Raw genomic sequence first — 25,512 nt, forward strand, 5'->3', positions numbered from 1 at the left:
TTTTGATGGAAATGCTGCAGCATAAGAATAAAATTTCATGGAAACTGGTTTTCCATAACAACATTGAACGTATCTTTCTATTTAGCAAAAGTGGTTCATTAACCTTTTTCTCATGGTCTATAAATTTACTAATGCTATGGAATTGTAACAGGTAATATTTTTATACAGTTTTTACATCATTTATTTACAGACGTCGGTGACAGTTGTACACTGATATTAGATTTATTTTTTCCTTTCTGTATTAGGTTGGAGGTGTGGTGAATTATAAAAGGTGTACATGGAATTCCTTTCGAGCAAAAATGGCCCAATCAGACAGCAAAAATGAGGGAACATACAACAGAAATTGACCGATTCTGATTTTAAAATTTGGGCCTGGATTAGTTAGCAAGTCAATAACATGTCTGAAACAAAATAGAATATACCAGCTACAATAAGTAATATACCAGGAATATAAAATAGAAAAAAATGACAAAACCTTAAAATGGGCAACACTAAAAGGCGGAATGCGGAAATAAGCCAGGCATGAAATGGCGTATTGTTCGCAGAAGTAGCGATTTAATGCCGATGTAGAAAACGCGGAAGTACGATCTTGGTGTCCATATTGTTTAACATAGCGATAACTTCATCATGAAAGAATGAAATGTTGCAACATGGAAAAAGGCGGAAATGCGATTTTTAACAACAACTCATCACCGAACCTACTTTTATGTTGAAATATCATTGAAAGATATTGTTTAGAAGCAATTGTGAGGTCATTAAATACTTTGACTGTTTTAATTTCACAGTTATTGGAGTAAATTTCGAAATTTAATGGAATTTATTGAAATAGGAAAAAGGCGGAAATGCGATTTTTAGCCACAACTCAATACCGAACATTTTCTAATGTTGAAATATCATTGAAAGATATTATTTAGAAGCAATTGTGAGATCATTAAATACTATGACTGTTTTAATTCTAAAGTTATTTCGGCTTATTCCGCGTTTCCGCCTTTTAGTGTTACCCCCTTAAAATGGTTTAAAGCGTGCCTCAAATGTTGTTTATGTTGTATATGTCTGGAGCTAGCATGGTCACAAAATCAAAAAAGCACAAAACATCTTGCTGTGTGATTGAGCCTGTGGATTCCTTTAAACTTAAACTGGCTTCATATGTAGCAGCTATTCACTCTGAACTGTCCTGCTCATCACAGATAATATTGTGTAGGAATTGGAACTAAATTCTGAATGAAGTGAGATACACCACTGAAAAAAACGAACTACTAACCACCGCAAAAAATTGAACATTGTTTATAAAAATTGCAATAATTTTGCAGCAATGAGTTGACCAAACACACAAATTATGTCTAGGAAAGGTTGTTTCAGAGTAGACTATTTGATATACCATATTATCATACCGATTCTTTACTAGATGATGCATAATGCTGTTGGGGTTGGCCTAATGTTGTACTTTGAATCACTTACAATTTGTAACAACTGAAAAAATACACACTGAAAACATGGCAGTTACAAGCAAAACTTTAAAACTTATACGGTACTGTTTGTAAAGTTAAAGTCGCAGTCGACCTTGCCAAAGAGGGCCTCGGCTTGATAACCTTGCTTTTTTTCGAGGACTCCTAGTGCACTGTGTGGTTTGAGTGTATGTTTTGCTCGTCTGTTGTTTTGTCTGTATTGCTGTTTTTGGGCAACAAAAATAAATAGACTTTCTTTCTGACCTTCAAACCATCTTACTGTACTTTACTAACCTGAGAAACAAAATGCTTCAGGCAGTGTTTCCATTACAATAAAAAATAGTTGAATTCTTTTGTGTATTCAATATGACGCATTCTTCATTTTATTTTTGACTTATTCTAATTGACAAATACAGTAGCCTGCTTCTTACTTGCGAGCTCATTTGGAATGTTCGAGCTATTTTCAATATAAAATAATGCTCGTACGTCATGAGTAAACGTATGAAAATTATCGCTAAAAGGTAACTCATGCTGATAAAATCGGTTTCGTGAAATTCAATATGGTTGGATTTATCGAATTGCCAAAACAAAATAATGTTTCTCAGACAGCAGAACAATCCAATCTCATAATTTATCAAAAATCGATTTCGCTGTAAGTGTAATGACAGCTTTAGCTTGTAACCTACAGGTAAAAACGAAAAAAATGTTTTCAGAATCCTAAAGAAAAAGTAAATAAAAACGTAAAACGAACAAACAAAGCAAATTCTGATGTGTGAAATTGTCGTGCACGCATAACATTCAGATGATAAAAATTGAAGATCTCCTAACAATAAAAATCGACGAGGCACTGAAACTATTTTGCGAGCCACATTTCATTTGAAATAGCCTAGGCCTACTGTCCAATTTGTGGGCCACATTTAGCTAAGAAATTACGGCTTGAATAATTATAGACCTAGGACCGTCAAAACTTTGAAACCTTATCCCTTGTAGAGTTTTTAAATCATTATCTCAGACCCGATCACCAAGATTGGGAGTGTAAAGTTTTCAGCTTGTTGTTGAAATGTTGTGTCTAGTGAAATGCCGTATTATTTCATCCAATTGCTGAGTGCCGTTAAGTTGCGAGCTGCGGTTGGCGCACACCCCGAGTGTTAAACCAGCGTTAATTGAATTTTCCATTTTTCCTTCAGAAAATCGGATAGCCTACTTATCCAACTAAGCTATCCGTGTGTGCACAAATATCTCTGTGCTGCTGCCAATGCCAGCAAGTCCACATGTTATCCACGGGCAACAATAAAAAAATTCACTGTTTATACAGCGAAAAATTTACAAAAATTTAAACTAAACGGCCATTTTATTGAAAATTTGGGCGCATAGCTAACGCCGTTTAGCTCAGTTGTTATAAGCACCGGACTTTGCAGTCAACACGAAGAAACCTTAAGATCAATCGGCGCTGGTTCGGCTCTCGGCGGAGGCTGTGTGCATTCGGTTCTAGGTGACCGAGGCTGCGTCAGGGGTGTTCAAAGCCTCTACAACAGTGGTTTTCAACCTTTTTGGTGGAACGGAACCCAATGAAGCATTCCAAAAGCTCGAGGAACCCCTGTTCAATAATTTAATTGCCTTATGCAAAAACATCGTTTGATTAATAACATTAAATTAAAATACTCATGTTCAGATTTATTTATTTACAATAAACATACAAACTGTAAAAAATTATATTTATTTTCTCATAAAAACTTCAATGAGAAACTTGAGCCTGCTGGTGTTTCTTGCACAAGTGTTTAATATATGATTGGGCCGTGTGTTTGACAGACACACACTAAGTTCATCTTCCACAGACAGCAATTATTGTGCTCGCCTCTTGTGCTTGATGATTATATTTAAACAATATGCATATAATAATAAAATAGACTCTCGGACTTAAATGTAAACTTGCGGAACTCCTAAACTTACTGGCGGAACCTTTGGGTTCCGCGGAACCCTGGTTGAAAACCACTGCTTTACAAGTATGCCAAGAATATTATCAAATGCTTGTCAGTCAGAAGATCGTCCTCGTCGTCGATCTCATAGACTACGTCGTCGTCTCATACGACGACGAGTCAGAAGATAGAGATTTAAACTAACCAAATCTCGGCTTAAAAGACCAAGGAACCAAGGCTGGGGCATCAAAAAGACTACATGCTATTCTGGAGTCTCAAGCAGCTTTACCATTGGCCCACAAACAGTGAAGTCATCAATCCAATTAAGAATTGTCCGCCCCGTTAGCTCAGTGTTTACGCGCCCGGCTCAAGATCACGCGGCGCAAGTTCGACTCTCCGGGTGTACGCTTGAGCAACGCATTTCAGGACTGCTATCCATTCAGCGACACGTAATGAATAGAATAATTCCCCGCCAACAACACTTCAATAATCGGAAAAACTTCACTCTGCCAATGTCGGTAACCGGCCCTGTGTCAAGAGTCTCTACAAGTATGCGAAACTACCAGGAATAACCAATCAAGGCTTTGTCAGTCCGAGGATAAAGATTTAATACCAACCAACCAATTATGTAGGCTAAGTTACAAAAAATGCTGTGAGTTGTAGGCTATCCTTATATCGCTCCGATGGCTAGTAACGAAAAATTGTTACTTGAAAAGGGCTAACATGTGTATGGCCAAAATCGTTCGTAGTTTATAGTTTATGTTCACTTTTAATGTATTACCTATGTTAAATGCCGTGTGGTTGCTTGGTTTTATCTGTCTATGTTCATGATTTAGTCCAGAATTGGGCAAATGGATGAGTGAAACTTTTTAATTTTACGCTTTTTATCTTGTGTGTCAATGGAGCTCAAATCTTCTTCAAGAACTTCTAAAAGCCATACAAAATCGATGGATTGCTTTTGAAACATGTCCCAGTAGTTCTTGCTGGTTCAACTGGTAACTAATCCACCACAAGATGACAGCAAGGAGAAGATCCATTGAAGCAACATTGAGGTGGTATTCACCACCTGCACTTTGAAAATTATCTTTCATAGAAAGATATGTTTCTGAATCTGCGTGGCTTCGAGGTTGTTTGTTTCATGACTTTCAATGAATTGTAAACTATTTTAAAATAAGTAGTTTCCATTATAGCAACTTAGTTTTGTTTTGATTTAAGCAACTGGGTTGTAAAAGAAAGAATTTTAAAAACTAATCTTTCTTTCATCAAAATGGAACATAATAAATTATACCTAACTTTTATTGAAATAGCCTACTGTTGTGCGTGTTAGCCCAGCCAAATGTTTTGAAGGTTTAGAGACTGTGTAGAGAAAAAAAACTATCAATTTGTTTTGTATCTTTCATTGAATATGAAATAACCTACCAGCTCAAAAGAACAGAACTCATGTGATACACAATTTTTGCGGTGACACGACGTTGAGTTATATCCATCAACGGTAAAATGAAATAAAAAAGAGTAAAGACAGCTAACACTTTCACGCGATAAATAATTCAGAAGTTCGAATTGATGAGCAAATAATTGGTCGCTGTCGTTGACAATCACTTTAGTTTGTCTAAACATATATTTTTATATGATCGCTGACAAAATTATTTACCTTAGCCTTAGATCGATTTTATTGCGTTAGGAATTAATCTTGCAATGTTTTTGCGACATGTGCTGACAAAATTGTTTAAAGAAAGTGGTTATGAAGAAACAAAAAGTTGCTTGAGAACAATTTGCTTATGGTATTAATTCCATGATCTTGGTTTATCAAAGGATATTAAAGCGCTACATCTGGTCAACCTTTTTATACAATTCTGAAACTTGGACAGTGTCACAAACAATGGAGAAACAGATCGATTCCTTCGAGCTCAGGACACACAGGCGAATGTTATAAATTTCATGGAAACAGATAGAGTAGCCTATTATCCAAATTCCATTCAAGCAAAATTCTCTTACAAATAGCCAAAAGAAGAAAATTTTATATTTTGGACACACAATAAGGCAAAACTCGTTACAAAGATCATTAATAGAAGAGAAGATCAACGGTAAAAGAAATAAAGGCAGACCAAGAATGATTTGTAGCCTACATCACACATCACTAAAGTCTAAATGAACAAAATTAAGTTATGAAAGTGCAGTACGAACAGCTCATGGTCGACAATGGCGCATTGTATCCAACCCTCAACACGCGGAAAGGAACATTATAATGATGAGGGTTTGGATCAAAACTTTCCAAAAAGTAATTTGTTAAATGAAGATTAGTTCTACTCCTCTTGGAAGAATCTCTTACGTTGTAGATAAACATTCCGGTATTTCATTTAACAACTTGCAATAACAGTATCTGGGAGTTGCTTTGTGGAACGTGATCAGTTGGAACGCAACGAACAACATGGCAAGTCATGCCATGGAAAGCTCCGCGTTGCATCACACCAAAACGTGCCGCACATACACAACAAACGTGTCGCACACACACCAAAAAACAAATAGACCACAAGGTTCATGCGCACTGGGGGGGGGGGGGGGGGAAAGGCGAGCCCAACCAGACAGACGTCTGCAGACGTTGAATCAATGTAAAAATGACGGATTTCGCTGTCTGGGCAAAGATTGGCTGTTTACCAGTGGCATCTCGGTATAGTGCGGTAACCTGCCAACATGGGGCGATAAAATGATATCTCTTTGCAGTAAAACCCGATGATATTAACATGCACTTTCGAAATCTCTTATTTATTTAATTTGCATCAGAAAAATAACTGAGATGTAAGCAACACAGCCAATGCTTTTAAATTTCTGCTGAGGTATTGCGACCGTGTTTTAAACTGATTGTCTTGCTTTGGTATCATGCAAGTTTCAACGTCCGCGTTTTGTTGCTTCTACCTTTTTCTAGACCTCTGCTATGTTTGGCATATATTGTTTTTCGCTGTGATGGTCAGAAATAAAAGCAAACCGAACTGAATGTTAGGTTACGATGACCGCCAAGAAAAGAAGTAAGGTAGAAATTCTATTCATTTGTACAGTATATTGACGGACAATGTCAGCTTAGTTGCTGTGATTTAGATAGGTATAATCAGGGTTGGAAGTCGTTAGTCAAAAAGCAATGACTATTTCGCTATTCGATAGTGCCCAAAAAAGCAATGACTTTCCGCTATCGATACTTAAAAAAAGCACTGAATAGCAACTATTAAAAATTGACTGGCCAAAAAACAAGCCCAAAAACAAGCAATCTGCAAACTAAAAAAAATACGAAAACTCGAAAAAACAGAACTGTGTTGCCGCAAAATTTTCCTTAATCCTTTAAAGTTCGAAAACCGGAAGGGGACTAGGTCGAATAGTTATCCAAAAACTAAATCTCGTAAATTCGTTTGGACGACGAAGCAAGTGAACAACAAAAAATGATTCAGCAGTTCTCCTAAATATCGATTAGTGAAAAACGAATAATGATTTCGTTGCTTGCATAAAAAAGCAGTGAATAACGCGCATTCGATATTTATTTTTAAAAGGAATGGGTATAAGCATTCGATATTCAGAAAGCAACGAATAACGCTATCGAATAGTGACAACTAGTCGTTACTTCCAACCCTGGTTATAATATAAACATTTTACAATGTTGAAAGATCATTGTCCAACATTTCCATTCAAGCCAACCGCTAATGAGCCAAATATTACAAACGGAAATGAAATAATTTTAAGGGTAAGCAACTCTGCTGATGAATCTTGATTTGGACAAAAGTTTAATTAATCTAATTTCTTCTCGACAAGTTTTAACTACCGCATTGCGGCATAATCTTTATCTGAAACGACACGAACATTTCACGACATGGAATGCTGCTTATTGAAAACTCCATTAAACTGAATTAGCGGTTTGCAGAAATGAAGTGGTTTGGATTTCAAAGAAAGAAATCAAAGATGGTTTGAGTGGACTCTGTGCAGCTGATAAAATGAATATTGAAACCAAATGTTTCAAAACAACGTGAAACATTCCTCAACGGAATTGTTTGTTTGTCACAACAATGGACAAAATCGCGAGTGAATTGTTTAATTGATTTCTGATAGCTTTGTTGGTCGTGCATCGGTGATTGATGAGTTGAAGATGACGTCATAACAGCTACTCGGTGGTTGGTGGGAAACTTACTGAACATTAAAATCAGAAGTTTTCGAAAAAGTGAACCCCCAGCAGCAACTCAAATCACAAACCTTGCCTAAGACAAGCACCAACACCCTACGCTTTATAAAACACCAGAGTATCAGCCGTTCTACCACCTATGTATAAATAAATATGATGGTAACTTCAATATAACACAGAGGAAGCCCACAAGTGCAACAAATATCTGCCAAGTTGCCGGTGGCCATTCTGGTTCCAATGTCTATGCAGAAAACTTCAAATGTCCTTTCAAAGTGGAAATAAAAAAGTTATGATTAATTAACGTAGTCAATATTTTTGAAAACCCAACCAGTCTTTTTACATTGATTCAACATCTGTAGACGTTAAATCAATGTGAACTAGGACTGAATTATCGGGTTTCAGCTTCGAAGTGAGAAAGCTTCCTTAGAGGATTTATGTCAGCAATTCTTCAAGTTATGACAAGTAAAATACTTTACTGTTACTGGAATAAACACTTCACTGTTTATTAAAAACATTAATGAAAACTTAGCAACCCCAGACCAGACCTCCAGAGGCAGCGCGGGAAGGTTGCAGCAGCGATATTCTTACGCACATGCAACGTCACAATCTGCCTCAACATTTTATAGATTCGAATGAGCTAAAAGCAGCGTTGCTACGTCACAAAGATGACACTAACCACGCCTCGCGCTCAATATGACCGTGTGACGTCACAAGCGCTATACAATATTAATTCTTATCTATTGTTTCAATAAACGGAAACGTAGTTAAAGGAACTATTTGAAAAGGGGAAGTTTATTTCAAGGGAAGTGATTTAAAATATCTTGGAAAACAAAGGTTTGAAAGCGCGGACGAAAGCTTTTCGATTTTCTTATCTCCGAGAAAATTTATTGAAACAAAACTGGGTTTCATTTCATATTAAAAACGTTTTTTAACAAAATTTTTCTTTGTTACAGATGACCACATTATTTCTGCAAAGCTTCCCATTAGCCAACGTGTAGTAAGCGAAATTAAGCGTCATTCCCAGTAGCGACAAGCAACGCATGTTGGCAAAAACACGATTGACCATAGCTAGCTCATCCATCGCGGCGACTGAAGCGATTATGCCATCTGCCGAGTACCAAGCGAAACATTTTCAATAAGATTTCCATTTATTGAGTGCTTGCTCAAGTGGAACCAACAAATCGAGTCCACCACACAGTGTGACGTCATACTAGGTTATGTAGTGAAAATACACAATGTTTCACCACAAAAACAATGAACAGAATAAGACTCGTGTCTTTAAAGTTAATTGTTTTTGTATTGAAATCACGTTACCAATCCTGTGCAGTCAATACAATGCTATACGAACATAAACATGGCTCATCTTGTCCAATCAAACGACAACAACTTTCTTCTGAAACAACGTTGCGCAACGTTGGATTTGCACAAATTATTCACTTTGTCATCTTGGGTACCAACGCAGCAAAACTCTTTCGTCCCCAAGGCGTTCATAAGAAGTGACGTGATCAATGCGTCATGAGACAGTGGCGCGTCGTTCGTGCACTGTAGACTGTAGAGTGACGTCTGGGCGGTAACCTTGGGCACTTCTCCCTAAATCCACCCCTGGTGATGGCCGCTTTTGTGCGGGTGGAGTTTGGGAGTACAAGATGGAAAAGATGGGTCAATTATAAAAAAGTTGGATTTTGCATGATGTCTGGTTGTGAGCCCGTACCAGATACAAACATGTAACCAACCTTCACCTTTCAGGCAAGCTTTGGACCATTCATAGTTTAGCCACACTCCTGTTTGTTGGCGTGCTGGTTCCAGTTTACAAAATTGGTCACATTTACATTGGTTCAACATCTGAAGATTTTGTTAAAAATAAAATGTTGTAACTTCAAAACGAAGCAATTCTGCCAGCTTTGTATGTTGCAGCTGGCACTGCCCTTTTATTCCCAGGCACGTTAATCATGAAACAATGATGTAAATTTGAATTGAATGAGTTTATCAGTGGCACGCGGAAAGTTCGGAAACCAGAAACATGATTAAAGATGAATTTGAAAAGTTGAAATCAATCCACAGAGAGTGCGCCATGGTCGCTGCTTTCTCGCCATCAGAGATGACAAAGCTTGTAGGTTTAAATAACGTTTCTGAACATTTAGTCAACGTAAAAAAGCTTTGCTGCTTGATGAGTTGCTTAGTCACAACTCACCAGCACAAGTCAAATATCAACAACAAATATTTACGCAGGAGAATAAAATATATGAAATCGAAGTCACTTTCCATCTTCATCATTCGAAGGATTTTGAACGCAAATAAACATAAGTCAAAATATATGAAACGTCACATTATGCAGCGATTCCACAAACAGTTTTTCAAGGATTGTCATTCATATTTTGTCGCCATAACGCTGGGGCTACTTTACCAGAGTAGTTGCAAGGGAAAGAGCTAAAGCACTTACACATAATAATAATAATCATGTTTTTATTTTGTGACCATCACGATAACAAACATTATCACTGTGAATCTGTGATCACTGTATCGATACAACAGAAAGCAGCGAAGTGGCATTATATAGTCTTCGAGTCAGCTGCTCCCACAATAATGACCCACGACTCTTTCGCAATACGCTCACAGGTGGGGTCATGGCATGATACGGTAATAATTAATTAATAATAATAATCATTATTTAATACTGTGCCAAGATTAGGGTGGGATAACATGGCAATGGTAAGCGGAAAATTGAATGAGTCTGTTCACAATACTGAAATAATAATCAACCTTCAACATCAAAGTGAGTAAACATATGGCAAATAACCGATGATCCATTCTATTGAGTCAAGTTGTTACAAAACAGAGGGGGGCAATTTAGGTGACGCTGACTGGGAAGTGTCTACACAAGGGACAGCGGTTGCTGTGATGTCATACAGAGTTGCGCCGACACTCAGGTGGACAGAGTCTCCATGTGTGACGTCAGCACCGTTCGAGATCTTCGGTTTGACGCTCAAGTAGCAATTGAGACTCAAGAGCTGCCAAGCCATCCGAAAGTGGGGGATCAACGTAAAAAGAACGTTGCAAGACGCTAAGGACAAGAATATAGTAACCACAGCCATGTTAAGTGCATCTGCTGAGTACGCTAAGCTTATTTGCCAAACCGAACAGTCACTTGTTATATGAAACACAACGTTAATATGACGACAATTGTAGGCAAGTAAACGTTGAAGAAAAAAATCTTCCACAAACCACGTGACAGTAAAATCCTTCAGCAATGGGATTAATATCTTTCACTGCAAGCCGCAAACCACATTTGCGTTGATACGAGGTTAACATACGTTTGATCAATGTCATACCAGAAAACAAAAAGGACTTAATCAACTCAGCTTTAAATGTGAAGCACCAAGAGTTGATTGAAATGTCGTAGCCAGGCATGCTACAACTGTCAAGCACCTAACACAACCTTGCCAAGCAGTTGGCTGAGAAAATAGTTTACATAAAGAAACATTATCAAATGATAAATTAACATTGTAATATGATGTAACGTGATAAAAACATTTTAGTAAAAACCACACAAAATTGCATGAAACGGCTTAAAATATATAAAGTTATGAAAGTACTTGATGAGCAAGCTGATAAAATGAATCCATTTTGAACAAATTGGATGCAACAAAACCAAGCTGGCCATGCATTTGTGCAAGCTCAGTCGCAGGGACTTCCACAAAGAGTGACAACACAACTGGAAAGATTCACGATTGTGAACCCAGACAGCAAAATCCGTCATTTTTACATCACACTAGTGCAGTTCATCACACATCTGCAGACGTTGAATCAATGGGAAAATAGCGGATTTAGCGGTCTGGGACTGTGTTGCTACCAGCTCTGTACCGATTCGTGTGTGAAAGATTGTCAACAAAAACAAGTTATCTTTCATGGAAACGTGAAGAGCCAGCAACTTGACTTGTGTGCAGGAAAGTACGTGCCAGTTATCACGTGGTTTCTGCTACAACTCTCTCCCATCTCTTTTTGATCACGTGACAATGGGTGCCGAACCTGTGCCCCAGAGGCGCATACGACGACGTGCCGAACCTGTGCCATCATGTCATGGAATGCGTCAGTGCAATGCAAGCTATTCCCAGTGGGGTTTACAGTCCAAATGTTAGGAACTGGATGTTCCAAAGCGAGGAAAGTGCAGAGAAAATCACAGGTTCAGTTCAAACAAAAATCAGTAAAAGAAAATTACAAAAATATAGATATGTCGAACCTAGAACATAGGAAATCATTCTTGGCTAACAAATTACTGCTAAATTCGCCCCTTAATGAGTTCGAAGGGGGGTGAGTCGGGTGGGTCATTTGATTTCGAGTATTGACGGGTCCCGTTCTAAAATATTTAAAGTTATTCTGTCTAAGTAATCCCGCAATTGGTCGTTTATGGCTTCCTGGTTCTTCAAGGCGTCCATGACTTCGTCACGTGAGGCGCAAGAAAGTTCTTGAGCTATAGACTGGTCATCGTTACACATCAGCAACCTCGCTTCTGTCAACTTTTGAGCCAGTTGATCCGTCAACTCCTCGTTGTCCTTTTTGAGTTCGTCGTTTTCCGCTTTTAGGTTATCCACGTGAGCCTTCATCCGCGCAGTCGTGGGATCGAACCGAGTGCCCATTAGATCTGTTTTAAGTTTGTTGTTTTCTTCTTCGCCTAAGTTGAGTTGAGCTCTCAGTTCGTCCATCTCCTCCCGCAGTTGAACGCACTCCCCCTCATGCTTATCTTGCTGGACCGTGAAGCGTTTGTTCAATCTGGTGACGACATCATTGATGGTAATAAGCATCATCAAATAGAAGAAACGGATTTTTCGTTTACTTTCAAACTTGGTTTAGGCGTTTTACCGCCATTTTATTGATTCAATACAAATCTAGGGCCAAGCTAGACATTGTTTACAATCTTGCTGATAAATTACAACGAAAAAGTTTCGGGGTAAAAAAGAAACAGCGTTTGATGTGCTTGGACAAGTTCACTTTTCTTGTGTGCTACAAAATCAAGCCATGAGTGACTTGCTTCAAACATGACCATACTAGTAGAGATATTACCATACCTATTCTACTAGGTGGCCATGCTTCAAATCATTTGCAAATTACAACAATGGTAACGCCAGTGGTGTCGATAGTGCAGTTAATCACTGGCTTCATGCGGGAGAACACAACTGCATCCATCTCACATGTTTGACAGAACCTCACAGGTCAGAAGCTACATCATGAAGCAAACCACAAATCAAATATATTGGTTTTACCTGGCATGCGTCATTATTCAGCTTACCGACAGTAAACTTGGCAATAAAACGCCATTGTTTAAATTATGAAGTAATAACTGAGGTGCCAGCCACCGCAGGCAAACAACAGCATCAGCAAGTGCCCGTCACTTTTGTTAAAACACAAAATAAATATTATAAAAAAAACACAAATAAAATACAGTTTCGGCCCAGGTCGATTATTTGTCCAACCAGCCAGAGTCGTGGATTAACACAAAACCATTTTGCCCTGTTATCAATAATTCTATTCACCAAAACATTAAACCTTTTTTTTATCTTCCTGACTGGAGAAAAGGGCTAATTATGATTTACAAGAAATTGAGGATCGGAGGAAAAGACGAACTAACATGAGAGAACTCACCTTCTATATTCCTCGTTTGTTTCCATAATCTGGTTTGTAAGAAGCTCAGACTGAGTTTGAAGATTCGCCAAAGCTTCTCGCGTTTCGCGGGCGTCGGTTTTCGTGTAAGAGAGTTCAGACTTAAGTTTTTCCTTGTCAGCAAGCAAGACATCTATCCGGCTCTGCAAGACCTGAGAATGCACCCAGCATTTAACTCGTAATAGTTTCTTCAGCAAAAACAAGAACGACACTAATTTGGAATAGAATACAAATAAACGCAACGCTAAAACTATGCGTGACTGCAGATTTTGAAAAGAAATCAACAAAACGACCATATACCTGGAGGCTACCAGTCGGAAATATTGGGCTAAAGCAACATTGGCGTTAGGGAATACTTCTGCCTGTGAACCATCTCTTAAGTGATGTTTTACATTATTTACATAAATCACTAACATTACGACATCACCAGCCCGTAATTTTAATTTGATTCATTGTAGAAATGTTTACCCTCCGACTGAAACCAACTCATTGAAAGCTTGGTTTCGCGCACTTGTAGAGAAGACTTTGCAGGAATGGAAACTGGTCGGTAACAACTGATAAGAAATCTTGAATACACGAACAGGTTGTTGCAACAAACACTCCTCGTCTTGAGAGCGCTTTGTACAATCCTGGCTGAAACCACCTTGCTTTGGAACTGATACAATTCAGCAACCAGTGAAGAATACTTGACAGGCAAACACCACATAGCGTTTTGACATTACAAGAAGCTCAGCATAAAAAATGTTTACTATTTATGTTGATCTTGCACTTATGATCAACATCATCAGGTTAAGTTGCGTTTTAGCTTCGCACGTCTCACAAACTTACTTGGAGCTCTAAATCATGTTCACGTTGAACATCTTGAAGTTTGTGCTGGGAAGCTCGTTTGACCTCCTCACATCGCTCAGTAACATCCTGCAACTTCTCTTCCAGTTCATGGATTTGATTCGTCAGTTGATGGTTCTCCTGCTTCACTGCATCATATTGTGTTTGTAATGTTTTCTCCTCCTCCAGCCGTGAGACATGTCCCTGGGACCATAATACAGCCGTGTTCTTAATGAAGGACAAGCTCAAGCCAAACAAGAATAAGCTCCAACTCTACAGGAAGTGAAGGCTGAGGTTATGAAGCATAAACTTCATCACATGAGATCCATTACAATGTCAATTTATTAAGAAACTGACTTTGCAAGAACAAGTGATTATGATTTATTCTCAGGAAGTGAAGGTAGATATCGCAGGGAGAGGTTTATTGTTTGTTGTGTAGCTAAAATTGTTATCTGGTTAATATTATGTTACATTTGCAGTGTAATAAGTTAACTCTGATGGTTAGGGTAGTTGCAATTTGGTGATGAAAATGTGACATTAAAAATACATTTTGCACATGGCAAGATCTAGCTGATCTGGAAAATAGTCACATCCTGAAGTAGTAGCAACATACAATTATATATCAATAAAAATGTAAACTGAAAATTGAACAGCAAGGTATCAAAGTGGTTGCTGTTGTGGAACCTTTTTGCCTCTTCTATATTCAAGCAAATGTCTTAACAAAGCACAGTTGCACGCTTTACGTAATTGAAATGCTCTAATGTGAGCAGTCATGCTAGCCTGTCATGACTATCATTTCACAAAAACTATGATCTTAATGAAAATAGAACAAAATTAGGCTGCTGGAGGTCCCTGTTTGAGTAAGATCTACAAAAACTTTATAGCTTTTAGCGCACCTGTAGCTTTTCCACTTTTTCAGATAAATCTTCATAGTCGGAAGAAACCGACAGAGTTTCTTCATAACTTTCATCACAGTGGCCTTGTTCCTCAAGAGGTGGCTTTGGAGTCCAACTTCGAGCACGCCGATGTGACCGCCGCATGCTTCCATGTCGATGAAAATAGTCAACAGACTCGAGAGTTTTTATAGGGCTTAACATATGTGGTGACTCTCCCATAGCTTCCAAGTTATCCATTTCACTTATTTCGTCATCTGGAATGTCGTACTCATTAAATGTATTGTCGGGATCAGAGCTATTGTTGTCATCAAAGCAATTGTTTTGGTATAAAGTTTGATCAATATGCGCTTTACTTTGTAGCTTTACAATTGCAGAACAAAACTGATGGAAAGAAATCTGACCTATTCGATGCGGATCCAATGCATCTTGAATACTAATTAAGGCTTGATCACTAAACTGTTCAGAAAGTTTGTTGGCTAAATTTTCTGTCACAATAAACCCATGTTTATCAGGACCACACAAATCAAATACACTTTTTAGTTCAGTTACATCAGAATCCATAACATAAAGGAAAATATCTGTAAAAGAAACAAATCAAAATTACTTGCTATGTGGTACAGTATGTGCACAGTTAAACAAAAATGGAAAAAACTTCTCTGTTAAAAATGGCTTCATCTTATCTTCTCTTTTGTTTTTGTCGTGTCCAGGCTTATGCCCAATAGTTGAAGATTTAGATGAAGTAGACTAGAAGGTGAGAAAGCCAATTTCTTGTGTCCTTCTTCAGGCATGCCTTTGAGTGTTTTGCCACAGACACAGCCATATAGTCTTGAGCGGAGGCAAATCAAGGCCCTTTTAAACATTGCACCAAGGCTCTCACCACTCAGCTATACGCACCGGACTATCTTCTCTGTATGATGATTGTTCAATAAAAATACTGATAATTTATGACTAGACTGAAATTACTCTCTCAACACAGAAACCTGCCACTTATTCTTTGAGCACAAGATGTAGCATACACTTTGTCATATATAAAAAACAGTGCAATGAAACCAATTAACAAAGTAAATTAACGTTTCAATGAAATAAAGATTTCAATTTGCACCACGGGTAGTTTCCATCATCATCCACTTTTGAAACATGTCCCTGTTTTTGCCACAAAGTATTTTGGTTCTAATTACATATGTTTGTGGATGAGACATGCTTGATTGCTTGTTTCTGTGTTTCTACTCTGGGGCTTGTAGGTTTTATGCCGCCCACGATTTTAGAGAAATACAGGAGAGGTGTTGTCGACCATTGGGTGGAAGGCTTAAACCCTACAAGTGCCCCCACTCCTAATACTATTGTTACATGGTAATAAAATTCAAATCTTTATTAAAATCTAAAATAATGGTAATAAAACTTACATAAAACTGTTCATACATCAGCCTGATAATCAAAAGAGTTGATTACCGTATTTATTATATATTGTATAATGAAGATGATCGGCTACCCCCACTAGTGGGGAACAAACCGACGATGGATTATGATGATGATGATGTATAACACTGCAGTTTTGAATGACATAAATGTCATAAACGTTTCATAGTCTCAGTCACAGCAAAAGTTTTCAATGCATGAAAGATTGCAGCAGAGCAGACTTTCCTCTCATGTGGTTGACTATTTTATTTGACTTGGCCTACTTGACAAATAGCATTACTTGCATTTGCAAGCATGACAAACTCATTAATGTCACAAAAGTTGCACATCTACCACTAAACAAACAGTATCCCCAAATGTAGTTAATGTATAATATAATTAATTCTAAGCAGCTGAAGATATCTTTCCTTATAGGCTACATAAACTAGCGTTTCTATAATATAATGATTTTACATTTCAAAAAATATGGAATTAAAGCAGGTTAAATCTAACCTGAATTTAAATAAAAGATTTAAACTTTTCCTCATCAAAGTTGCTATAATTTGACTTGCCTGCATGAACGTGTTTACAACTGAAAACAATTTTAGCTTTTGTTCAGCAGTAGCTGTGACAAGTTGTTCATTACTCTCAGAATAATCGTTAAAACGTCCCAGCCTCAGGCAGGCAGTGCCAAGCGCATATGTCTGCTGACAGAAAGTTAAAAATCTTTACTTTTGTTACAAACGCAAAAAACATTTTGTCACAAGCAGATAGAATATTACAATTTCAGAAAACAAAGTGTAGAGTACCCAAAACTTCACTCAACTTTCAGAAACAAAAGAAATGTCAAAACAACTCATTACTAAATTGGTTATTTCTTAATTGATTCTAAATCTGTCAAACTTTGCGAAAACAAAATCTTTCATTGTTGTTTTGATCACGACTTGCCGCGACTTCAACCTTTTCTACTTTGAAAAATCAACGCAATATTTAGCCAAACAATATTTTTGAGACGAACACAACTGTGCGACAAGCTAAAGCTACACCATCAAATCATATTATATTTCACTTTCACACACTATGCTTTACGAACAAAGTTACAATGACAATGGCAGCGATTTTCTCCCAATCCAAGAAACTTTGAATAGAACACGTCACTAAGGAAGGCAAGCTTTCTCATTAGCGTTTCTAGCGGGTAAGATTTACAATACAAATAATACACTTGGTGGCGCGGCTTTCTTTCATCAATGATCTCCATAAAAAAAAGACTCAGCACTAGCAGTTGTGAACTGAACTGAGCAAGCGACAACTGAGCAAGTTAAAACTGAGCTAGCAACATTTGAGCAAGTGGTTGAAGTTGTTAAATAATGAAACTGTCACTGAGCAAGCCAAAACTTGGCAAAGCACAAGTCAGCAAATTCAGTTTATCAAGCGATGACCAAGCAAGTCCAACGTGAGCAAACTGATTTGCTGACTTGGCACTGGCAGTAGGCTACTTAGCTGAAATGTGCTGAGCCTTGAATACCGAAAGTGAAAACCTTGGGTGTTCATCACATCAGGACAATTATGGTTTCTAGCACTAGTTGCAACGTTCATCTGGTGAAAGTCAAAGTAAAAACAACACTAAACAGGTTGGTTTATTGCTTCACTGATGTTTTGCGCACCATGACAATGCGCATCCTCAGAGCGAATAACATACAAAATAAAATTTACGAAGTTATGTACTGCAGTGCGGTTGAAAGCAAGAAAAAATGAAACACACAATATTTTAAAGATTGGCCAATGATGTGTGAGCGGTTACTTTCCACGTTCCACGTTAGATTACGTAAAAACTTCCAACATTAATTCGAAGCAGTGGAAGAAGCAGTGAATTTTTTCTTGTGTTCAACCGCACTTCAAAGACGCCAAAATAAGGGAAGCAGCTGACATGAAGAATATATGTCACTTCGCTTTAAAATTGAATAGAAACACTGGCTAGATGTTTACAATCTACATAAGAGGTTGTCATACAAAAAAGGTTGGGAACCACTGCTTTAGGCCGAGAATGCACAAAATCTCGAGGACTTCATGATCAAAGTGAAAAAGATGAGTCTACAGGCTGTTGAAAACACAACATCAATACGCCGAATTATAACAACTAAAAAAGCAAATAACGTAAATATCAAGAGCAACAATAAAGAAATTAAAACAGTGAAGGAATTCATATTTCTAGAATAAAAAAAAAGCTGAGACTAACAACTCACGAAAGGTAAAAGAGAATAACATCAGAATTGTGAAAATCTTTATCCTCAGACTGAGAAAACTTCATGAAGAACAGATTTTTGGCAGTTTTGCATACTTGCAGACGCTTTAAATCAAGGCGGCTTGCACGCGACCTTCAAAGACTTTTGGAAATAACTAACAATTACGGTAGGGTACCTATTTTTTTAGGCTACAGATTTAGAAAGATAAAACACACTCTAAAATTGCTCAAAAAATCTGACAATCCCCATCAAACTTTACACGTTTTTTTATAACTAGGCTACTGTCATGCCATTTAATGTATATATAACGGGTCTGCTACTATTCGGTGAGTCCGATTCGGTGAGTTCCTAACCTCTAACCCCTAACCCTAACTCTTAACCCCTAACCCTAAAACGGCAATGATAATTAGGCCACGGTACCCGATAATTAAAAAAAAAAATTGAAACAATCCCCGTTAAGGGATCGGACTCACCGAATCGGACTCACCGAAACGGGCCATTCCGATATATAACTCATATTGTTATATCACAATCACATTGCCTATTTACGTATTGTGTTGTTTTCACAATAGTAACCTTGGTATTTGCTGAAGTCAGTTCTTCAAGGGTTGAGTTTTTTCTGTGCTTTTGAAAGTTGATTGCAAGATTTTTACTCTCCAGGTCCTTAGTTTCGTTTGTGTTTTGTTCTTTTTTGACATAAAGATTGGCTCCCTTGCCTTCCCGTCCACTTAAGCTAAATCTTCAACAATATATATATATAATACCTGGCGTAAGCCTGGATAGGACAAAAAACTGCCATGTTTTTACATTTTAACTGTTCTATTTTGTTTATTGACTTATTGTGTATTGCGGCTCTGGGCTAATTTTTAAGTGTTCATTTGGCCCCGCAGAGCAATTTGAGACCCTTGTTTTAAATCATTGACTCAGACACCCAGTCCTTGAGATTGACAAGATTGAATTTTTCGCTTGTAAGAGTTGTCACCTGTGAATTATTCTATCTTGCTGGTGCCGTTGAATAGGAAGTAGTCCTTAAAAGTACATTGCTCAATTGCACACTCTAAGCTTGAACCAGACCCACCTTTTTGGTCCATTGTCCTCGTTATGATGCCACTGTTTCTGTCGGAGTAACATTTGTGACATCAAACAAATCCTTTTTATGGTTTTCATTTTAATATTTTGGTTTATTTTAGCAAGAAATAAACATTTCTGTCATAATGTCAATTAAGTTGTACTCTTATTGGAGAAGTTCATGCAGTTGGCGTGTTCGAATTTGTCTAGCTCTGAAGGGGATTGATTACGAATACATTCCAATTCACTTAGTTAAAGATGGCGGCGAGCAGAAAAAACAAGAATACACTGATGTCAATCCCATGGCCCAAGTGCCCACTCTTGTTAATGGTAATTTACTTTTAACTCAATCAATGGCTATAATGGAGTATCTGGAAGAATCTTTTCCTGGTTATTCTTTACTTCCTAAAGATACAGAAAAACGAGCAAAAGTTCGTGAGCTCTGTGAGATTATCAACTCTGGGATCCAACCTTTGCAAAACTTAAGCGTTCTTCGCAAGATTGGTGAAACAAGTCAAGAATGGGGAAGAGATGTTATTACAACCGGATTTGTCGGCTTAGAAGCACATTTGGCTAAATGTGCCGGCAAATACTGTGTAGGTGATGACATCACAATGGCAGACGCATGTCTTGTTCCTCAGGTCATGAATGCCAATCGGTTCAAAGTTGTCATGGACCAGTTTCCTTGTATTGAGCGTGTGAACAAATCTCTACTGGAACATGACGCCTTCATTGTATCAAGTCCACCTAAGCAACCAGATGCACAGTAAAGCAATGGAACTGTTTTTATGTGAATTAGAGTACTGGTACCGTAGTGTAATGAATTAAAAACACAGAGTTAAATGACAAGAATAATGATGTTTAAATATGTGATCACCACTCACCAGTGTTGTACCTGACCAAGCTATTTTACAACCATCATAATAACTAAAGTATGTATGGTATATATATTGCATTGTCTTTTAAATTCAATTATAGCACAGTTTTCTAGAAGCTGCCATTTAATTAATTAAGTATTGTATATTCTTGTCTGTGTAGGACTGTAGGCCTACCAGTGTGTCAGACAAATCGTGTCTTAATATTAGACAATTTAACATGCTTTGGTAGAGAGTTCGCTTTGTTGTACCACACACATGCAAAACAAAGTAACCTCAATGTGTTTAACATATTTATTTCACAAAGAAATAGTTAAAACAACCTCAAGTCTCAGATATTTAAGTTTATTTTAATTATATATGTTGTGTTTGTTCGTGTAATAAATATGTTAAACCTATTGTAGCTACTTGTCAATTTTCCTGCTAAATTATTTTCATGGAATCATCCTGGTTTGTTGTTGGCTTGATTGCAATAATTTGGGATCGGCTACCAAGGGCATCACAAAGTAGAATGCGTTAATATGTCAGTTCCCTTTCGTCACATTTTTGGCAGTCGGGTCAAATCATTATAATTCAACAAGGGGTGTAACCCAATGTCTCAAAAACTCATGAATTTTTGATATAAGGTGCACTTGAATGAGCTAAATCTGATAGAAGAAATTTCAGTGAAATCCATCGAGAAATGGCGGAGCTACACTGATTTGATTGTACCACTAGAGGCGCTGTGCGCGATATGGTAAAAATACAAATACTGATAAAATTCGCAGTTCTAATGCTAGGAATGTGGCGAAAACTGGTAATGTATATACAATTTTTGGGGGTGTAGAATTCAAAAATGAGGTCAAATTAAGCAAAAAAGACTTGCAAATGGGTCAAAACTGGGATTTTATTTTCAAAAGTGACCCATTTCAAGCGCGTGGCCTCCGAAAAGGGGATGATGTTTCGAAAAAATAAAAAATGACCTTCAGGAATCAAGGAATCATGTCCAATATTCAAAATAGGTGCCCCAATGAGTTGTAAAAAACTTGTAAAAACTGTATGAAAAATTGTAAAAACTTTTCATGTTTGAATTTGATCACTAAATTACGGTATTTTGTGCTATTTCAGAGTTATTTTTCATTGCAATTTTAAAATTTGTCTATAAAACGCATCAGATAGAGAATATCACATAAAAAACACCATTGACAGAAGGAAAAAGTGAAATTTTATTTGAACAAGCAAATTTGGGAGCTGGTGTCTCCGCTCTGGTCATAAATACTATGACATTCATATATGTCAAAGATTGGAAGCCAAGGCAAATAGGGTGAAGTGTATGAACAGTAAAGCAGTTTCACCCTGTAGTTTATGTCCATTCTGATGTATGACTTCATGGTATTTTTGACCAAGGTGGAGACTTGTATACCAGCTCTCAAATTTGTTATGACTGTGGTGCCCTTGAGTGCCAATGTGCCATAACCATCATATTGCATCAGTGGTTGTTGATATGACGCCCTGGGTGAGGTGGATTATCCTAATTGCTTTATTCTGTACATAACTTAATTTGGAAAACAAAATTGCGTGGTGTGGGAAAATAGTGTGATGATATTGCAGCGTTGCCTATCGAACAAATGCGAGCTTTGGCGCCTTCTATGATATTGTTGCGTATTATACTGAGAATGAAATCGTTTCGTTGCCTACTTCCTCAGTTCAACTACCTTCATGTCATGAACTTTGTTGTGAAAAATTTCTAATTGGTGTCAAAAGTTTATGAGTACACATTTGTGATTTTCTATTTCACTGTTGATTACCTGCCAGTTGGCAATTGTGATGTCATAATGACCTCAGTTCGCGCGCTCTACTGATGTGATGAGATTGTGTCTTCACCATGTGCAAAATATCTTGATCAGTACAATCCGAAGATAAATAGGACTGCTCGTGTTGTGTGCGATACATTACACATCAGGCTCAATCTGGTGCTAACCTAATAATTCTTAACGTGATGCACGAGGCCGATATCATGCTTAGGCAATACTTTCGTCCGATAGCTCGGATAAGCGTCTGACTTCGTAATCGAATAAACGGAAAGATCAAGCGACGCTGGTTGGACGCACGGGGCGTACCTTTGATCAACGCATTTAAAAGACAACACTCCATTCAGCCGCATCAAGTAGATGGAATAATTTACAGACAAAGCTTCTGCAGTCCACAAGTATGCGAGTTTGTCAGGATCAAGCTCGCGGGAGGTTTTCTCAGTAAACATTCAATTTAACTTGCAAATGAAACTTGGTTTTACTGTGACACTCGTGCAGCTCTCATCGCTAATCGGCCATTAACGAATCAGTGAAGTTTCCATGGAGGATAGCTCCAACTGTTCCCACAGAGCGTTGTTAGAACTCTGTACCCTAAACTAATTGTGTGATGCTGAGTGCTGACACACCACCAGCTTCGTTGGCGTCTGTCGTTGACAAGTCTTTGTTGCACTCGGCTACCGAGGAACAGATAGAGCAAACTGGTGGATCCTTTCAACCAGATTCTATTATGAGATCGCATAAATAAAAGTATCACACGAAAGCCACCCTGATGCCCGCCCGTCCTATTGGTATTGCTTAAATATAACGTATTAATCTAACCAGTTGGAGGGCTCCAACAGTGACTACCCACCAAACACCATTGCACATATTATACAAAAGCTGGAAGAAAGTTTTCATCCTTCTTACATAAATTTAAAGTTGCGATTACGTAAAATTGATGAGTTTTATAGCAGCAGAGCAACTTCCCGGGCAGCAAAAAATGACGGATTTGCTGTCTGGGTTTACAAAGCATGCAGTGTGACCGAGGTCCTTCACTGCGGGGGATTACTCTTCTGTATCGGTTTCAGCACACGACTTTTCATTTTACAATTCGGCGTATGGCGTCGCTGTTTCAACGCAAACAACACAATTTGGCAGATGCAACAACACAAGAATTACAATCACGGCAATCCAGAATCTTCGCAAAAGTAACGAATATTTCCATCGCTACTTCGTCGATGTTGAGAATAAATTCATCGTTGAATCGCAGATAGTCGCTTCTTAGGGAATTGATGAATCACACAAATGAGATCGAAGTCACACTTCAGCATCTAGAGACAAGTCTCAGCAGTTGACCACGTTGTCTGGAAAACGCTTTCCATGGCGAAGAAGCATTTATTTCCAACTTGATGTGTTTTGGTCCAAGCATCAGCGTGTAGGTGATTTTGAACCGTTACTTCATTTAGTGACATTAGAAAGCAAAGTCAACTTTTTAGATACAATGCCATTATGTTCGTGCCAAATAAACAAGTTGATCTCATCTAAATAATTGTCTATAAGCTTCAACACACACAGCGATAATGAACACACAACTTTACAAGATACGCGCAAATCTTTGCAATGTAAATATCCGCTATGAAATATCATTAGACGCATTCGAACAACAGCGAACTTCTATAAGCATACGCAACACGACATCGTTTACAGTTAAAATAATTCCTGCTGGCGACCAAGACACAAGGTCGCCGCAAGATCGTGGACGTCGCGTTGGAATCGGTTTGTGGAAGACTCATTGTGACGTCATATTAAGCGCGACACGTCCACGGGATTCAATCGCTGTGGAACAGTTGGGCATGGTGTGAAGGTTCCTTGATGATCGCTACAATGAATACACCCGATAACGTCAAGCATGACATCACGATGACGCAATAAACGCTTCAAATTACAAGCAAAACATGACGTAGTCACAAGATATTTACAGGAATATTGCAACAGTTTAATGACGTCTTGGCCCAAGACGAAAACAAAAGAAGAAACCTTCGCCACACGAAGCAGTAATTGGTGAAGCCGCGTTTACACCAATGCGACAAAACGTAGGTTGTTTGAGACACTGTGATTCACTCGAAGCAAGTATCAATAGGGACAATGGCCACCAGTTGAAACTATCATCTGATAACTCTACTGCCCCATTTGTTGAAGACAAGACTAGGATTTAATACGTCATGGAAATACAATCTGGTGGTGATCCCGATGAAATAAAGCCGTCGATGGATCGTTTGAAGTTGGTTGTCCGAAAGAAGGGTTGCCAAGTCGTCTGCATTATCACTGCGTTAAGGAGCTGAACATTTGTCTAAAGCTGTTATCATCGATCAAAACAAGCGAGCAGAAACGATCACAGACCCCAGTACAGGGGACAATCTAATCGTACGCTGTAAAAATAACCCAAAAATTTCGGACTTGGATCACATTGAAACACGAGAAAGGTTATGGGATAAGGAAACAATTGCGATTGGCATTTTACACGCACTTGGCATCACTAGAAGGTAATTAACAAATAACGCACGGGATTTAGGATGGATAGTGAATTACAACAAGAATTAAAACCAGCACTCCACAACAATTCCAATGAGAATGAAGTTTTGAAGCGTTTCACATCCGTACTTTCCACCGACAATAACAGAAGCAGCTTCCACTTGACGACTATGGGACGTTTCTGTTGCGTAAATGTCACAACCACCCACGGTCCCACATGCTATGACCGGGTTGTGGGATTAATGATGGTTATCGAGGTATTCGGCAACGGATAATGCCGGTTAACCGACGATGACTGTGAATGTTCACCGTTTTCAGTTTTCACACGAATGCAGTCTTTGCTGGTGATGGAGCAACGCCACCTGGCGATGAAAATTCAGCACTTTATGGGCTTCCCCTATTGCTTCAATGCGTTGGTTGGATATCTTCCGCGGCCCCGAGACCTTATAGCGCCTCCTTGTGGAACAGGGGGCTGAGAAAACAGATTTGGTCCTCCAGAAAACTGGGCGGGGTTGTAAAAGGTGGCGGGAGGGGCAGACATGGGAACGGGCTCAGCTGGGGGTGGGGCCGCCTGCAAAGTAATGGCTGTCATCATTTGGAGTTGATAAGAAATGTATGACGAATAAAATCAACAACAAACTCCAACGCGGTGAGTTGATCGTAGCAATCGATAAGAAATAAACAATAAAACAAAAATTGGGTTGCAGGAGAACTGCTCTCCATTAAACGACACC

The 25,512-nt window shown here is 38.3% G+C and overlaps 3 protein-coding genes across 3 annotated transcripts in view; 1 reads left to right on the top strand and 2 right to left on the bottom strand.

Moving 5' to 3' along the window:
- Window positions 1-8,659: 8,659 nt before the first annotated feature.
- LOC145765461 (rab11 family-interacting protein 4A-like) lies at window positions 8,660-15,461 on the bottom strand. Its single transcript, XM_082577287.1, has 4 exons — window positions 14,897-15,461; window positions 14,004-14,204; window positions 13,158-13,327; window positions 8,660-12,287 (listed from the first exon to the last, which is right to left on the bottom strand). Exons 1-4 carry the CDS (start codon window positions 15,455-15,457, stop codon window positions 11,843-11,845), a joined length of 1,377 nt encoding a protein of 458 aa, XP_082433413.1. The 5' UTR covers window positions 15,458-15,461; the 3' UTR covers window positions 8,660-11,842.
- A 4,269-nt stretch (window positions 15,462-19,730) lies between these two features.
- On the top strand, window positions 19,731-22,449 carry LOC145765463 (maleylacetoacetate isomerase-like). The gene has a single exon (XM_082577289.1). It carries the CDS (start codon window positions 19,749-19,751, stop codon window positions 20,370-20,372), a length of 624 nt encoding a protein of 207 aa, XP_082433415.1. The 5' UTR covers window positions 19,731-19,748; the 3' UTR covers window positions 20,373-22,449.
- A 538-nt stretch (window positions 22,450-22,987) lies between these two features.
- Window positions 22,988-25,512, bottom strand: part of LOC145764456 (uncharacterized) — a 38,088-nt gene continuing 35,563 nt past the window's right edge. Inside the window, exon 39 of the mRNA XM_082576069.1 lies at window positions 22,988-25,349. Within this exon, the coding sequence (XP_082432195.1) occupies window positions 25,176-25,349 (174 nt within the window). The 3' untranslated portion in view covers window positions 22,988-25,175. The remainder of the gene's footprint in view (window positions 25,350-25,512) is intronic.

Source organism: Aplidium turbinatum, chromosome 2 (genome assembly GCF_918807975.1).
Source record: "Aplidium turbinatum chromosome 2, kaAplTurb1.1, whole genome shotgun sequence".
In the NCBI taxonomy this organism is placed as follows: Eukaryota; Metazoa; Chordata; class Ascidiacea; order Aplousobranchia; family Polyclinidae; genus Aplidium; species Aplidium turbinatum.

Bases quoted from the DNA above. Each gene is read 5' to 3' on its own strand.
- LOC145765463 (XM_082577289.1), top strand. From the start codon at position 19,749: ATGTCAATTAAGTTGTACTCTTATTGGAGAAGTTCATGCAGTTGGCGT.
- LOC145765461 (XM_082577287.1), bottom strand. From the start codon at position 15,457: ATGGATTCTGATGTAACTGAACTAAAAAGTGTATTTGATTTGTGTGGT. The intron at 13,328-14,003 runs GTAAGTTTGTGA...GTGCATTCTCAG, and splicing joins AACATGATTTAGAGCTCCAA to GTCTTGCAGAGCCGGATAGA. The intron at 12,288-13,157 runs GTGAGTTCTCTC...TGTCGTCACCAG, and splicing joins ACAAACGAGGAATATAGAAG to ATTGAACAAACGCTTCACGG.